Genomic DNA, 16,468 nt, shown 5'->3' on the forward strand with positions numbered 1-16,468 from the left:
GTCATAGTAGTAGTGGCTTATTCAATTTACTGTAAGTTTCCAACAACAGTCCCCGCCCCACCAACAACAAAAAACCAAGACAAAGGCATTTTTTTTCCTTTTCCCTGCAATTGTTTCTTATGGTAAACCAGAAAATACAAGATGCCGTTCAAAACCAGAACAGAACAGTTGAGCTCACAAGACCCTGGGCGGCAAATAGAGAAAGACATTTGCCTTCCTAGTGTCTTCAAACACACACAAACAAAATACCAACCAGCAGGCTGGCCACAAGAGCATAAACATAAAAATGAAAAGTTTGCTGCCATTGTTTATTATTATTATTAAAAAAAAAATCTGCTTTTGGCCACAACAGGCTTGGTGAATTAAACACTAGTTGGGCCTGATCCTTTTTGAGGGTTGGGGGTTGGAGGAAGGAGAGGGGCAGGGAAGGAAGAACTCCACTGATTTGTGCTCACCATATATAAAAGTCACAGAATTATTTGTTGGGCCTGGGGTGTGGACGTAAGCAGAAACATCAGAAACAAAATATGGGATTCAGCATTACTGTGCATGAGCAGCCACCTTGAAACCCAACTCTTACAGCAGCTGTAGCTGCCGAGACTGCAATTTATAAGCACCTGAGACCTTCTGTCTACAGCAAGGTCAAAAAAAAATTTTTTTGGGGGGGGGGATTGAGGAAGACAGGAGAGGAAGGGGGACAGTCATGCATGTAATGTCCTGTTGAGGAGCTTCAAGATGATGCCATCTACAGACAGCAGGTCAGTCACATTTGTTTTTGGAAGTCGTTTAAGAAATGTGTGTGTGTGCGTGCGCGCATGTAGATAAACACACAATTCTCTCTGCAAGAGAAACCCGTGAAAGTTATTGTCTCCTACCCCTCCCCACGCCGCCAGGGCGGCTGTTGCCGGTCGTGGCTTACAGGAGAGGGCTTGGGTGGGGAAGGACCAGCGCACAGAACACACAACCTCAGCGAGTGTCTACAGCAAGGGTGGGTCAGTCGTTGGCTTCGGGGTCTGTCTGGGCCATGTAGGCGTCCAGTTCGGCATCCAGGTGTCCTTTCGTTTTCGACATGTAGGCGTCAAGCTGGTTGTCGAGCTGCTCCTTGGTCAGGGCGGGGCGGGGGGCGCCTCTGCCTCGTCCCCGGCCTCTCCCACGGCTGCCAAAGCCGCCTCGTCCCCGGCCCACCATGCCACGACCTGGGCGGGAGAGGAGGAGGACAGGGTTAGGCACTGCACCACTGGAGCTCAGCTGCCTCCTCTTCTAGGATAAAGTTCCAACCGCCCCCCACTCCCGCCCCATAGCCTCCCCAGTGCAAAAGATGGCTAAAATGCGATCAGAGGGCTGCTGTCAATCAGAGTAGACACAGAAAGCTTCCTTCGACTGCACCAGGCTATCGGTCCATCTAGTTAACTCAGTATTGCCTAGACCAGGGTTTCCCAAACTTGGGTCTCCAGCTGTTTTTGGACTACAGTTCCTACCATCCCTGACTACTTGTTCTTCTAGCTAGGGATGATGGGAGCTGTAGTCCCAAAACAGCTGAAGACCCAAGTTTGGGAAACCCTGGTCTATATTGATTGGCAGGGGCTCGCCGGTGTTTGAGGAAGGGGATATTCCCAGCCCTTCCTGGGTATCAGTGACTGAACTGTGGCTCTTTTGCATTCACAGCTGATGTTCTATCATTGAGTTATGGCTTGTCTCCTAAAGTTAAAGCAAGATCCCACCAGATCTTAGTTTTCCCGATTAAATGGCCGATTCTAGTCCTCATAGAAAGCTGCCTTATGTTGCATAATAATGTTTGTCTATCCCACAGAGCTCTCTTGGGTTTCAATGTTTTTCCTGTGTTTGGCTTTAACGTTTTTTGCTATTCCTGCTTATTCATTTCAAGTCGCTTCGAAATACTTTGGTGTAAAAAGCGGCAAATGAATATAACTGACCTCTCCTGCGCTGTGGTTTTCACACATGCAGTAAATCTACTGTATATTTTTGGAAAGCTGTTTGTTCCTTCGCTAAGCATTTAGATGCCTCTTAAAGATACCGCAACCAAATTTGGCATGCCGGTTCCTGAGGTGACAGAGCAGGTTTTCGTCTTAAGTTTGGAAACAGCTGGAAGCCATTCTGAATCGAGATGGCAGACTAAACCTTTTCGGTATGGGACTGATGTTTTCGCTTCTTAGAATTTCTCTGCAATGCCAGGTACGAGGCTGCAGGAATAAAATGAAAGTGAGTGTAACATCCCAAGTTAGTTGTGCTCACCTCTGCCGCCAATGCCACCCCGGCCCATGGCTCCTCTGCCAAGCCCTCCTCTGCCAAGCCCACCCCGTCCTCTAAGGCCTCCTCTTCTCAGGCCCATTCGAGCAGCTATGCCGCGTCCTCCCCGAAGTAAACCCTGTCCTTTAAAGGGGAAGAGAGAGAGAAAGAAAGAAAGAAAGAAAGAGAGAAAGAGACAGTCAACCATCAGTTGAGCTTTTGAAGAAAAGGTCTTGCCAGCAAACTCAGGATATTTCTGCACTACAGGTCTACTTTCAAATTCTACAGTGGCTTAATAATAATAGTGTCTCCAAAGCACATTTTGCTTGAGAATTCTCTTTTGGATCCTAGCCCCTTCACTGGTTGTCGGCTTCCTATTTCAAAAAAAGTTGCAACAGCCCAGGTAACTGTTATGCCAAAATGCGCTATGGCAAATGTGGGGAGGCTTTGTAGCCTTACAGTTGTTGCTGGACTCCCATGTCCCAGCAGCTGGCATGGCCACAGTCGGGGATGATGGGAGTCACAGCTGAAAGTTCACCACCCATTACCTATGGGCTTCAAAGCCTACCAGCCTCGTTTTCCATTTTCCAGGCTTCTCTCTGCAATTACAGAAGCTAGGGACTTAAAAAAACAAAACAAGCAGAGCTTACTCCAGGATAGCAAACTTAGCTGAGGAGAAGCAGAGCTCTGCTAAATGCGGCTGAGTCTTTGGAAATATGGTGCCCTGAACAAGGACAAAAATCCACCACCCCCCAATATCTTATTTTAGTAATACTTCCTTTTGGTACAGTTGCATTTTTATGGATCTAAGTAAATACATGTTTTTAAATAATAATAGTAATAATAACAGTAATAATTATTATTAGCCCCCTTGGTAGTATGTCCTAAATCTGGCACCGGAAAACTGTTTCATCTGTTGGGGGCAGGCTCCCAAGTTTCTCTTTCCTCAACTCCTTGCTCTCCCACCCCTCTCTCAAGTTTGCACCAAGTATACTAAATCCACTGAAGTCACGCCATGCAATCAGACTCATGTAGATTAACATGTGGACTATGTCAAAGTTTATGTACTGAGCCCCCAAACTGGGGGAGCAGAGCACACAGCAAACAGGCTGTGTGAAGAATGGACATCAGTTCTGCCCCCCCCCCCCCAATAGTATTATTGTTCATCAGATATATCTTTGGGGGGTGTCAAGTGATATTTGGCAAGTAAAGTTTGGGGAGCCTCAGACCTGAGGGCTGAGCTGAATGTGGCCCTCAAGGTCTCCCTATCTGGCCCTCAGAACTCTCCCAGGCCCCACCCCTCATGGGCCCTGCTTCACACCCTCTCCTTGAGTGTTTTTGCCTGGCTGGGACGTGCCTTTGAACTCTGACCATGCCTCTCTGGGTGGAAGATGGAGAAGGGCACGCGTGTGTATGTGCAGAAAGTAGCCTATGGCACAAAGGTAAAATTGGCCTTAACTACTCCACCCATCGTTCCTCCTTGCGCTGCCCAACACTGGCATGTGGCCCTTCTTGGAAGGGTACCCAGAAAGGATTGCTGCCTCCAGACAGAAAACGGTGCCGCCCCCCCCAGTCCTAAGTGAACTAATTCACTGACACACTAACCTCGGAGGGGAATTCCTCCCCGTAGCAACGCTCTGGTGCCACGCCCGCCGCGCATGGCTCCTCGGGGCAAGCCTCTCTGACCCATGGGCAAGCCTCGGCCCCCTAACGCACCCCGGGCCAGGGGTCCCGCCGGCCGGCCTAAACGTGCCTGGATGTTGCTCTTCCCCAGGCGTTGCTTCAGGCTCTTCTGGAAGAAGAGAGTGTTAGACAGGAAAACATCGCACAGAAACAAGCAGAGAGCAGCTGGCACGGAAGGGCGGGCGCAAGCTGCTTGAGATGGGAGTAATGGGGGAAAAAGAGAGAGAGAGGGTCACATGTGGTCACCATGGCTCTTGGTTCAATGCAGGAAAGGTCTGGGGAAGAAAAAGGGTGAAGCAGCATGGTTTGGTTTGAGGAGGGAATGAAGATGTGCCCAGAACATTTTGAGAGATGTACTGCATTTTTATTTTCAATACCATTACATAAAACCTATGCAATGGTCTATCACATCAGCAGACCAGTGCATAATGGATTATTATGTGAGTGGCAGTAAATATATGAAATGTTAAACATGGTTCTCCAGCTCTCACAAGCTCATGAAATGATACCAAGGTACATCCTAACTAGATTAGACAAAGGGAAAGGAGGGGACCACAGATGCACCCTGAGATGAATCAGAGCCACCTTTTGCAAGTAGGGGATGACCATGCCTCTCTTTCAGGGAGCAGCAGCCATTCAGGACTCTACTGCATTTTAGCTCCATCTGTCAAGGCTATAATAAAAACTGGGTTGTGGGATATTGAACGCCAAGAACTAACAGTAGCAGCAGAGAAAACATCTTCCCCTCCTTATTTTCAACTTTCTTGGGCACATGAAACCAACCACAATTACCTTGAATTTCTGGTTAACTCTCAAGAACGAAGGGCATTTCTGCTGGCCAGGTTTAATTCAAATCCATCAAACTTCCTTTGGGGAAGGTTCTCAGGCAGGGCGGAAGGAGAAAGAACTTGCCCATGTGAAGACCACCAGGTGGAAACCCTTACACATACGGTTCTCAATTGTAAACTATATGCTGATCTGTCAGCAATTTCTAGATCAACTCTGTATCCCCAAATGGAAACCAGAGTTGGAGGTCATAAATTTTCTATTACTGGGGAATGATCAGGAGCTCACCAAGTCAGTGGCTAAATATCTCTATTTGGTTTTTTGTTGTCGAAATATACTGCAGACGCCTGATCTCCCTGGAGACCAAGAGATGTGACGATAGACTGCTCTGCCTCCTTTCTTTTAGCAAATGTTTTGTGCCACTGGGGAAGTGGTAATTCTGTATTGATTTGTTTTGAATGTTTGTATGTGATGCCAATAAAAGGTTTGATGATGATGATTTTAGTTCCTGCCATATGTTCTCATTTAAAAAAGGTCATTTCACACAAGTCGTCCAATGGAGCAGCACCTGCTACACACGTGTCACGGCTGCCTGCGCCACCACGGGGCCCAAATGTAGATGGAGACTAATGCGACACAAGGGGAAAACGATTGCATGATCAAAACCAGCAAAGCTGCACCACCACCCTGGTCCTCTGAGGCCCAAACTCAGAAGGGCAAACTCTCCCAGAATGGGATTTCGGTCACAAGCCTGCAATCTTTTGGGGCCTACCACAGCGAGGTGCAAGGGAACCTCCTCTGCTGTAGCCAAGTCCCTGAGATCAACCCACGTTGCTTTAACCTTACGCAGCACAATGACATAGGCGGCCATTTTCTGTTTCTGGGTTGATATGCAATCGTTCTTGTCTTTTGTGTGGTTGCGTTTGTGGTTTCTTTTTTGTTATTTTTCACACAATGTATACTAGAAGTAAACAAATAATGGGTACGTCTATGTGGTGCCTTCCAGATCTGCCGTGAACTACAGCTCCCATCACACACCCTCCATCACTGACTGAGCTGGAACTGATGCAAGTGTCCACCCGAAACAGGTGGAGGGCACCAGGTTAGCAACCCCTGAGTGAAGCCATATGGCGATTGCTATGCAGTCCTTCTTTAAGAGCCCTGGTGGATCAGACCACCTGGACAAAGGGTTATTTCCTAGAAGGCAGCAGGAGGTGTCGTGGGACATGGCTCACCAGCAGGAACATCGACCAAAGATTTGCATAAGGAGAGCCTTGCTGGGTCAGGCCAATGGCCCATCTAGCCCAGAATCCTAATCTCACAAGAGGACCATGCTGTGGGAAACCTGCAAGCAGGACCCTGTGGTTTCCAGAAGCTGGCATCCATCTATCACACCTGTGTTTCCCACCCAAAGGAAGCCCCCGGCTGCCAAGGCTCCATTGCTGGCTCTCCTGCGCCTCTCTCACCTGCTTGAGCTTCAACGCAGCCTGCACAGAAGGTCTGTTCTCCATCTGCTGGGCCAGCCTCCTGTTCCGCGCACTGGCTAGCTGTTGCTGCTGCATGGTGGCTCGAATGTTCACGGGGATCGGCTGTTTGTTCTTCAGCATATTAGTAAAGCTTCAAGGTCGAACAAAACGGGTGTTTAAACAAAAGCTTGTCATTACAAAAGCATCTCAACTGGCATTTCATGGCCCTTAAGAGTGGGCGGCCGCGGCCCACAATTTTTTTTTTTAACGCCAACAACGTGGTACACATTTTAATTTATCGCAGGTTAATGAGCTACAGACTTTTCCTCGTTTTCCAGAAGACGTGCAAGGACAGGACATTCAAAAGGGTATGGGTTAGTGCAGTATATTTAAAACAGAAGTTGATTTTTTTAAATAAAAAAATCAAATTTCTTGTGGTCTCAAAATGAAGAAGCAAAGATGGAAGAAGCACACAAAGCAGTTAAGCAAGATGGAGAGAAAGGTGAAGGGAAAGCAGTGCTGGTTGCAAATGGACTGACTCAATTGGCCAGCAAAGGAAGGCTAAGAGAGGAACTGCCAAATCAAGCTGCTTTGAACCACTAGGTCATCTTGAAGCTGCAACGGACCTCTTCTCCCCATAGGAACCAGCCCAGACCCTGTGGTCTTCATCTAAAGCCCTTCTCATTGAGTGCCCCACCTGAGGGAAGTGCGGAGGGTGATCACACAAGAACAGGCCTTTTCTAGTGGTCCCATGCTGCCACCCGCTGGTCCCAGGAAGACATGCCTGATGCCCACCTTGCCAATCTTGAGGCATCAGGCCAATACTTTTTAACTCAACCAGGCCTTTGATTAATTAATGTTGCCGTCTGTGGCAGTGCTCAGCTTTAAGCAGGGCAGGTAGGCCTTGGCCCTTATTTATATGTAGCTATATTTTGGTATGGTTCATGGTTTCAGAATCCCCCTCACTCCTGGGGATTTACATTGCTTTTTAAAGTTATATTTCACCTTGTCAAGCTGCTCTGATACTTGCTATATAAAATGACTGATATAATAAACAATTATTATTCTTATTATACAATGCTCCAAAAATCACAAAATTAAAGAACCAGCCCTATATTTAATAACTCTCCTGGCAGCCACAGGCAGTGAGTACTTTTAGGCAGGCCATGTGCCGGAAGGATGGGGGGCTGAGAGGTGAGAGCTACTAGTTTCTTAGCAAGCTAGGCACTTTCATTAGCTTATTTATGAGGGAGCTAGGAAATGGCACGTGTGTGTCCCAGAACTACAATCCCAGGGGTTTCTAATACGATGGCAAAAATCCCGTTCCAATTCTTATGGCAGTTTCCATCTTTTGGACACATAAGGGAACACACAAACTGCCAATCGGCTTTATGCCACTAGCATACTGCTAGATTTGCACCCAGTCCAAACGAGGGTTGGATCCAGATTCTGAAAGGCGGCTGCTGCTCAAAAACAAGGTTTTTCAGCTCTCCCTTTATGGGCCTGAGCAGCACCCTAAACCAGGAGACACAAAGGGCTGCCAGGTGGAAAGAAGCCAGTCGTTGGCAGGAAGCGTTCTCTGCTCATGCCGGGGGCATTCAAACCCTATGAGTAAGGATCTCAAACAGCACACAGGATGTGCTTTCAAAGTCAAGTTTGGACCTGGCTCCAGAAATGGTTCCTTCAGCAAATAACTGGCCATGCTGGCTGGGGCTGGTGGAAGCCAGGAGCCCAACTGCAGCTGGAAGGGCAACAGGTTTTCCCCACATGGAGACCCCCCTCCCCACCAAAAACTCCATGCCCTGGCAGGTGCAGGGACAGAGCAAGGAATTGGAGCCTGCTGCCCAATCTAGGCCCAGAACCACAAGGTCAAATGCAGACAGGACAAGGGCACACTGGTGAGCAACTGTTAAAAATGAGTCATAAATCAATCACATTACGGGAGGGGTATTTCTCGGACTAAGGCGAAACTGTGAAGCTCCTTTGCCATTTTTGCTTTTGGTTTTCTGGATGCTGTTTAAGTAATATTGTGATGTTTTTTAGTATTGAAATGTGGGGTTTTGCTATGCTATTATAATTGTTAATGTTTGCTAAGTTATTGTAAAAATAGTCTTTGTAGCATTCGTTTGCAATGTGTTCCCGTTTTCTTTGTTATAAGCCGCTCTGAGCATGATTTATTTTCTGGAAAAGCAGCATACAAATTGAGTGGCTGAATGAAATCAAACGGATTTTCTCTTTCCACGTCTATGATGCCACTCACCCTGCCAAGTTAGCAAGGGTTCAATATCAAATAGTACTAATACAACCTTCAAAATACGATGGGAAGCAGCTACCCTCTGACGGTGGAGCCCAATCTCGTTGGTGAAGCCTTCCAATAAATCAAAAATATGAGAGCACGCCACTAACATACAGGAAGCCCCCTACAGTGTGGTGTGGCCTGACCACTGGTTCCCCAATTGAAGGGTCCGGCATGGGAGAGATGGCCACAAGTGCAAACCTGAGGCTATGGAATAGAGCAGAGCTTTCCAAACTCTTCAAGTTGGTGACACGCTTTTTGGACACGCATCATTTTGCAACACAGTAATTCAGTTTTACTAGCAAACTGGAGGTTAAACTAACCCTTTCCATTGCCAGGAGGAGCGCAGGGAGCGTTTGTGCAACACAACTACACACTGCAGCTGACACACTAACGTATTGTGACACAGAGTTTGGAAAACTCTGGAATAGAGTCCACAGCAGGTGTGGGGAACCACCGGCCCTCCAGATGTTACTGACTCCAAGTTCCATCAGCTCCAGCAAGCATGGCCAACAGCCGGGGATGATGGGAGTTGTAGTCCAGCAACATCCGGAGGGCACTAGGATCCATGACTCCCAGGGTTTAACAAAACTCACACACCTACAATTTTGAGAAGGGACAAGAAATAAAAAAAAAAATTCAAATGGAAACTTAGAATTCATTTTCTGAATGCCGAAAGGCATGTTTCACACTCCTGGTCTACAGCATAGCTAGCAGGCTCCCCCGATTGTTCAGAAAGGCTGCAAACCCTGTGTGTGTGTATTCCTATCCAATAATGCTATGAAGATTTACTTGGAAGTGCACTTGATTGAGCAAAGTGGGACTTAATTCCCAATAAGCTTATGTAGGACTGCACTGTTTATTAAATAGTATTCTGCAGATTGCAAAAGGACTATCCCTACACCCTCAAAGAACACCTGATGAAAACTTTAGACACAAATGAAATGCCAATCCAAGAACAGGAGATATGTTATTCAGCAACATGGCTGTAAAAAGCCACAATTTATTCTCTAACAGAATAGACATTATGTAAGGCTAGAAAGAATTTTGTTTGCAATTGTAATGTCATGCATTTATACCAAAGGTGGGGGGAACCCATGGTCTTCCTGGCGTTGTTTGACTAAAACTCCTTGTCCACTGAGCAGGCTGGCTGGGGAACTGGAAGTCCAGCAATACCTGGAGAGTGACAGGTTCCCCATCCCTGATCAAAGAGCAGCTGACTCTGAGTTGTATGGTCTCCTCAGAGCAGACCTACTGAAATTAATGGACAGAAAGGATGTAGATGCCCAACGGTTTCAAGGGACCAATTCCAAGTACAACTACACCCCTACAGAGCAGCTCAAGGAGTTTCTCAGATAATCCAAGCCTGCCATACCTCTGTACACTGGATCCCTCTTCTCCTGACCTGCAATTGAAACCAGCTGTGCGTTTCCCAGAGAGATGACCAGGTTTTAAGATTACCAACCCTCTTAACAGAGACAGAGCACACAAGGGCCACACAATGTAAGCACCACCTATTAGTTGGAAATTTTACATTTAGGAATGCACTGGAGAGGAGAGGAGAGAAGAAAAAGGAAGGAGGGCATGCAGAGGGCAAAGGAAGCAGATGATGAATGGAGCGGAGCACTTGCCTCTTACAAGGTCCAAGGACTGTGGCCAAGGAGCCTTCGGGCTGATCAGAGCGGCCAGCTGCCTGCCTCTTACAGGCCAGACCACACAAGGATGTGTGTCTGCCTTGGGCACCGCAGCAAAGCCTCCTGCAGCTTAGGCCACATGCTACCGCACTGCAGGGGTCACCTATATAATGTGAACACATGTGGAAGAAAAAAAGGAGGGTGCGAGGTTTTCCTTAGAACACATCCCACCAGATTACCGTTTCCAGCTTTATCATCAGACAGACAATTTTGGCCCTTTTAACCTTGTGTACCATTGCTTGCTGTCGGATTTAAGGCAGACGCAAAGCTGCCCCCTGCTTCTCTGCATCTGGGTAGGTTAAAAGCAGGGCAAGGACCATGTTGGCTCTGGATATCGAACACAGTGATAACTAAGCAAAAAAAAAAATTAAAAAAAAAAATCTTATGAGCTGAAGTTGGCCGTTGGGCTCCTCACCGCTCGTTGAGGGACATCTTGGTGGTGCTCTTAAGCACGACTTTCGGCGCTGACTGCGCGGCCATCTCAGGTCCCCAGAATCTGCAAAAGAAGAAGAGAGGGCCAGTTCAGAAAAAAGAAAAAGAAAATAACTGTTGCTAAAGGAAGGGCTTCTTCACACAGCTCACAGATAAATGTTGAAATTCACCCACAAGAGGCAGTTACGGCCACTAACTTGGCTGGCTTTAAAGGAGGATTGGAGAAATTCCTGGGGGATAAAGGCTATGGATGGATACTGGCCATGATGGCTAATTTCTGCTTTCAGAAGTAATGCTTCTGAATACCAGCCCTGGGAACCGGTAGGAGGGGAAAGCACTCTTACACTCGGGCCCTGCTTTTTGCTATCTGGTTGGCCACTATGAGAACAAGTGGAAGGACTACTTGGGTCTTTGGCCTGATCCATCGGGCTCTTATGTTCTGGGAAGCAGGGAGTTCATTGGTCCTCTTGCCAGTAACAGAGCATCTGCCTCACAGTCAGTCTCAGGGAACTCTGCCCCCTCTTTTTAAAAGAGCCAAGCAAGATTCCTCAATACAATTATGGAGGAGAAGGCTATCAATGGCTACCGCCTGAGCCTGTCTTCACATGCAGGGCAAGTTCCTAACTCACTGAGGGTTTGAGACCTATCGTTGACCCTCGCCTAGTTTAGTTGGCCAGTCAAATACATTTCCCAGAAGGAGCATTACTGTGCTACAGGAGGGGACTACACTGTGCTGCACTCATTGGCATTTTGGGGGCCTAATCTGGCCCGCCAGTTGATTTAATCCAGCCCCTATGCCAGTATATGTCCTGGGGGTAAAATCCAAAAAGAAGCTCAATAGCTTTGGTCGGCCCTCACACACATTCACTTCATCAAATGTGGCCCTCTTTGAAAAAAAGCTTGAGCAACCCTGAACTAGGACCTGGGAGCCCAGAGTTCTAGTCCCTGCTCAGCCACGAAGCTCATTGGGTGACCTTAGTCCAATCACTGTCTCTCAGCCCAACCTACCTCACAGGGTCATTGAGAGACGAAATGCAGGTGGGGTGGGGAAAGAGGTTCACCACCTTGGCGAAAAAGTGGGATATAAATGTAATAAATAACAATAAATAAGGGAGGGCAGAGTAGAGGCAACATCAAGAGTGATTTTGCGCAGGTTTTTGAAAAAGCAGGAAGTCAGGGGAACTGAGTTACCAGACCTTTAAAAAATTAATTCATTTTTTTGTGTCCAGCAGGGCTGATATGGATATACGCCCAATGCCTGAGCCAATATATATATCAATATATACATATATATGTACATATATATATATACATATATATATATATATATACATATATATATATGTATATACATACATATATGTGTGTATACACACACACACACACACACACACATATGTCGGTACTGCGACTGGGCCCGCAATAAACTTCACGGTAACTTCCCCCACCTCTCCCCCCCCCCGAAAAAAAGCACTGATTTTACAGGAGACCCATTCATTCATTCATTCATTCATTCTGGAGAGAAGGGAATGCATGGGAATGCACTGGAGTCGCCCCGCCCACCACAGAACCCCGTTGCATCCGGGCATTCCCCCGCTGCTCGCCAGGCTTCTGAACCGGTCACGTGCGCGGCCGGGGCGAATGCCTCCCTCTCCCACCCCCCCCCACCCGGCGCGGCCTGCTGGAAGGCGCCAACGGTCCTCGAGGCCCCGCCCCCTCCGCGCGCGGCCTACACGACCCAACGGCCTCCTCACTCACCGTCGGGGGCGGGGCTCGCTCTGCTCTGTCTGCGGCTCCGGCGGGGCCAGCGGAGGCGGCGGGAGGCTCCGCTCAGGCTTAGCCCGGCCTCCCCCGTCAGGCGCCCCAAACGCAAAGATGGTGGCGGTGGTTGGTTCCCCCCTCAGCTTCCCCTCCTCCTCCAACCTCCCGTCGTCTCTCTCTCTCGGGAGGACGACGACGGCGACGACTCTCTCACTTCAGCCGCTCGGAGCCTTCCTCGCTTCAAATTCCCCTTCAGAAAAGGAGCCCGGCAAAATGGCGGAGCTTTTTTTTTTCAAAAAAATTAATATATATATAAAAAAGGCCGGAGCTGCGCACGCGTCAAGCAGCGGCCGCGCGTGCGCCAGGAGGTTGAGGCGAGGCTGCCTCTCTGCGCATGCGCGAGGAAACGTCCTCTCTCCGGATGGGAGGAGGGACGCGGAGCGCCACCGTGGTTACGTCTGGTAGAAAGAGAGGGAGGAGGCGGGCTCCGACGTGCTACGTAGAGTGGTTGGCCGTTCGTCGCTTTTTGAGTGGTTGGAGCAGAGGGAGGGGCGTGGCTCTGGCGGGGCGACGCTCATTCTCAAGAGGGGAAGCTTTTTTGTGAATGGGTGGGATTGGTTTAGAAGCGGGCGCGGTTTAAAGGAGCGCGGCTGCTTTTAAGTGCGAGGGGGTTTCGGAGCGAGGCCTGCATACAGTTGGTTGAGGTTTGTGCATAAGAACAGAGAGTGTTTCCTGTTGGAGTAGGTCAATCAATGGCCCATCTAACTCGTAGAATCTCAGAACTGTAGAATTGGAAGGGACGATGAAGACCATCTGGTCCAGTCCCCCGAAATGCAGGAATCTTTTGCTCAACCCACAACCCTGAGATTAAGAATTTCATGCTTTACCGATTGAGCTATCTAGCATCCTGGTCTCACAGTGGCCACCCAGATAGCCTCACTGGGAAGCCTGCACACAGGACCTGAGCACAACATCACATACCCTGCTAAGGTTTGATGCTAGGCTGTGCATGAATACTGTACCAGCAACTCGTATTCAGATGCATCCTGCCTCTGAGGGTGGAGGTGGAACAGAACACCAACACCACAAACTGGCTTATGAGTATAAAACCAAATTTACTAGAATAATAACTAGAATGGAGATAGACTTGTAACCATTCAAGCAACAAACATACTAAGGTGCCATGTGCAAAACAAAGCCTGGAGATACTGTAAACATGGAGTGGATAAATGTACAACCAGTTCTGTGATTCGACTTACACTACAGGTACTTGTTACAGATAGGTAGCCGTGTTCGTCTGCCATAGTCAAAACAAAAAAAATTCCTTCCAGTAGCACCTTAAAGACCAACTAAGTTAGTTCTTGGTATGAGCTTTCGTGTGCCTCGGCTCATCACAGCTATCTGCCAATCACCCATTCCCACCTCCCTTCTGAGTAATACCCCTCCCCACCTTCTCACTATATAGAAGGATCTGGCAACTTCTGTTTCAGTGTATCTGAAGAAGTGTGCATGCACACGAAAGCTCATACCAAGAACTAACTTAGTTGGTCTTTAAGGTGCTACTGGAAGGATTTTTTTTTGTTTTGACTACAGGTACTTGTTGAACGGTTCATTTATCCAGTCTGTATAACGTTTATTTCACATGTAACTTGGTAAGATACAGTTGTACATTTATCCACTCCATGTTTACAGTATCTCCAGGCTTTGTTTTGCACATGGCACCTTAGTATGTTTGTTGCTTGAATGGTTACAAGTCTATTCTACTTGTTATTCTAGTAAATTTGGTTTTATACTCATAAGCCAGTTTGTGGTGTTGTTTTGTTGCATTATTATTACTGTCACCACATTTGATACTTTGTGTATATAGTGTGGAGGTAGAACAGAGCCATTGTGGCTAGTAGCCATGGATAACCTTATTCTCTGTGAATTTGTCTAATCCTCTTTTAAGGCCATCCAAATTGGTGGCTGCTGTTGAATCTTGTGGGAACAATTTTCATAGTTTTAGCTATGTGCTGTGTGAAGGAGGACTTTCTTTTGTCTGTCCTGGGTCTTTTTGAACTCAAACACATGGGCTTTTTCTGTGCTAAGGGAAACTGGGAACTCTTGAAAGCGTCTTAGGAGAGGATATTTGAAAGGCCCAACACCTTATATTCCCACACTTTACTTTCCTGCCTGTTTTGTGGTTTTAATTTAATTCTCTGCTGCGGCTCTCTCACCAAAGAGTACCTGCCCCAAACCTGGGTCTATGCACCCAGGAAACTCTCCTTTTACCATATCTATCATCCTTTAAAACCAACAGTGTATGCAGCCCATAATCTTAAGCACCTCTACCATGTCTTCCCAACTTGCCTTTCCCTCCTAAAATAAAAAAGCTCTAAATGTAACCTTTCTTAGTAGAGGAGTTGCTTTATCTCCTTGATCATTTGGGTTGTTCTTTTCTGAAACTTTTCCAGCTTCACAATATGCCTTTTATGAGTAAAACTGCATAGGATCAAGATGTATCATTTACTGGTTGACCACAAGGTGGCAGTCCTCTACAGTCATCAGAGAGATGCTCTTCCACTCCCAGATCAAGGTTTTCTTCACTTCCTGCAGATCCTATCCAGGTTTCCTCAGAAGTAAATCTCGCTGAATTTAATGAGATTAATTCTACGGTGTGCATTGTAGCCTCACAGCGCTATCTTGTACAAGTCTGCTCAGAATTCAGTCCCATTGAATCGAATGGGACCTCATCTTTTTGGGAAATTAGGTAGGATTGCAGGTTTGAAGATGGAAGGTGCTGAAAAATCTTGGGTGCAATACATGAGTCAGCCAATCCCTTGCTGCAGTGAACATTTCTCTGGTTTTGTTTTGTTTATAGTAAAGTTAGAGCTGCAACAAAGTTTAATCAATTTTGAGTAACAAAAAAGTACCCTATATACTTATATTAATCGGGACACCTTTTTAGATGATTTTTAATGCATCAAAGAGCAGTTTGGATAAGTTTGTCCTGTATCCTGGAAGGATGTTGTTAATCACCAATGAAACCATATCTTTATTTCCAGTGGCTAAGGTCACAGAGATACTGGTTTACTCTGTTATGTTAGTCACATACACATGACCTTCCTCCACGACCACACACACACACACACACACACACACACACACACAAATTATGCAGGCTAGCACAGCAGAAACGTATTGCTCAATCTACTTGACAGCAGGCTGGTAAGAAGAAAAAACCTCTACAAGGCTTGTAGCCAACATTTCCATGCTGATTAAAGAGTGGGCTTCTAAGTAAAATGTTTTTGTTACAGATAGGTAGCCGTGTTGGTCTGCCATAGTCAAAACAAAAAAAATTCCTTCCAGTAGCATCTTAAAGACCAACTAAGTTAGTTCTTGGTATGAGCTTTCGTGTGCATGCACACTTCTTCAGATACACTGAAACAGAAGTTGCCAGATCCTTCTATATAGTGAGAAGGTGGGGAGGGGTATTACTCAGAAGGGTGGTGGGAATGGATGATTATGGATGAATAAACGGACATAAATCTGACATCAAGAATCACAAGACAGAGAAACCAGTAGGAGAACACTTCAATCTCCCAGGACATTCTATACAAGATCTCAAAGTAGCTGTTTTACTACAAAGGAATTTCAGAAATAGACTGGAAAGAGAAGCTGCTGAATTGCAACTCATTACCAAACTTAAAACCATGGAGAGACCTGGTCTGAACAAAGACATTGGATTCTTATCTCATTATACATGACAAAGCCATTTTTCACCTTCTCACCCCTTGCTTTTTCCTGTAAGACCTATTGCAGTCGTTAAGAGTCGTCAACAGGCTCATCACAGCTATCTGCCAATCACCCATTCCCACCACCCTTCTGAGTAATACCCCTCCCCACCTTCTCACTATATAGAAGGATCTGGCAACTTCTGTTTCAGTGTATCTGAAGAAGTGTGCATGCACACGAAAGCTCATACCAAGAACTAACTTAGTTGGTCTTTAAGGTGCTACTGGAAGGAATTTTTTTTGTTTTAAAATGTTTTTGCAGGCCAGTAAAATTACCTAATGGCAAGCTAGTGACATTTGTGGGCATATTTATTTTAACAACACTGGCCG

The 16,468-nt window shown here is 46.8% G+C and overlaps 1 protein-coding gene across 3 annotated transcripts; it reads right to left on the reverse strand.

The window, feature by feature from the left end:
• Positions 1-289: 289 nt before the first annotated feature.
• CHTOP (chromatin target of PRMT1) lies at positions 290-12,711 on the reverse strand. 3 transcript variants are annotated; one of them, XM_028709382.2, is made up of 6 exons: positions 12,363-12,711; positions 10,588-10,668; positions 6,183-6,333; positions 3,853-4,039; positions 2,254-2,391; positions 290-1,196 (listed from the first exon to the last, which is right to left on the reverse strand). In XM_028709382.2, the coding sequence occupies exons 2-6, from the start codon at positions 10,650-10,652 to the stop codon at positions 994-996; spliced, it is 744 nt and encodes a 247-aa protein (XP_028565215.1). In that variant the 5' UTR covers positions 10,653-10,668; positions 12,363-12,711; the 3' UTR covers positions 290-993. The 3 variants fall into 3 exon arrangements, with proteins under 3 accessions (XP_028565215.1, XP_028565212.1, XP_028565213.1); XM_028709379.2 differs by having other exon boundaries at positions 3,853-4,036; positions 12,363-12,710; XM_028709380.2 differs by lacking the exons at positions 10,588-10,668; positions 12,363-12,711 and adding an exon at positions 10,352-10,581.
• Between the last annotated feature and the right edge of the window lie 3,757 nt (positions 12,712-16,468).

This window comes from Podarcis muralis, chromosome 16 (genome assembly GCF_964188315.1).
Source record: "Podarcis muralis chromosome 16, rPodMur119.hap1.1, whole genome shotgun sequence".
NCBI classification, from domain to species: domain Eukaryota; kingdom Metazoa; phylum Chordata; class Lepidosauria; order Squamata; family Lacertidae; genus Podarcis; species Podarcis muralis.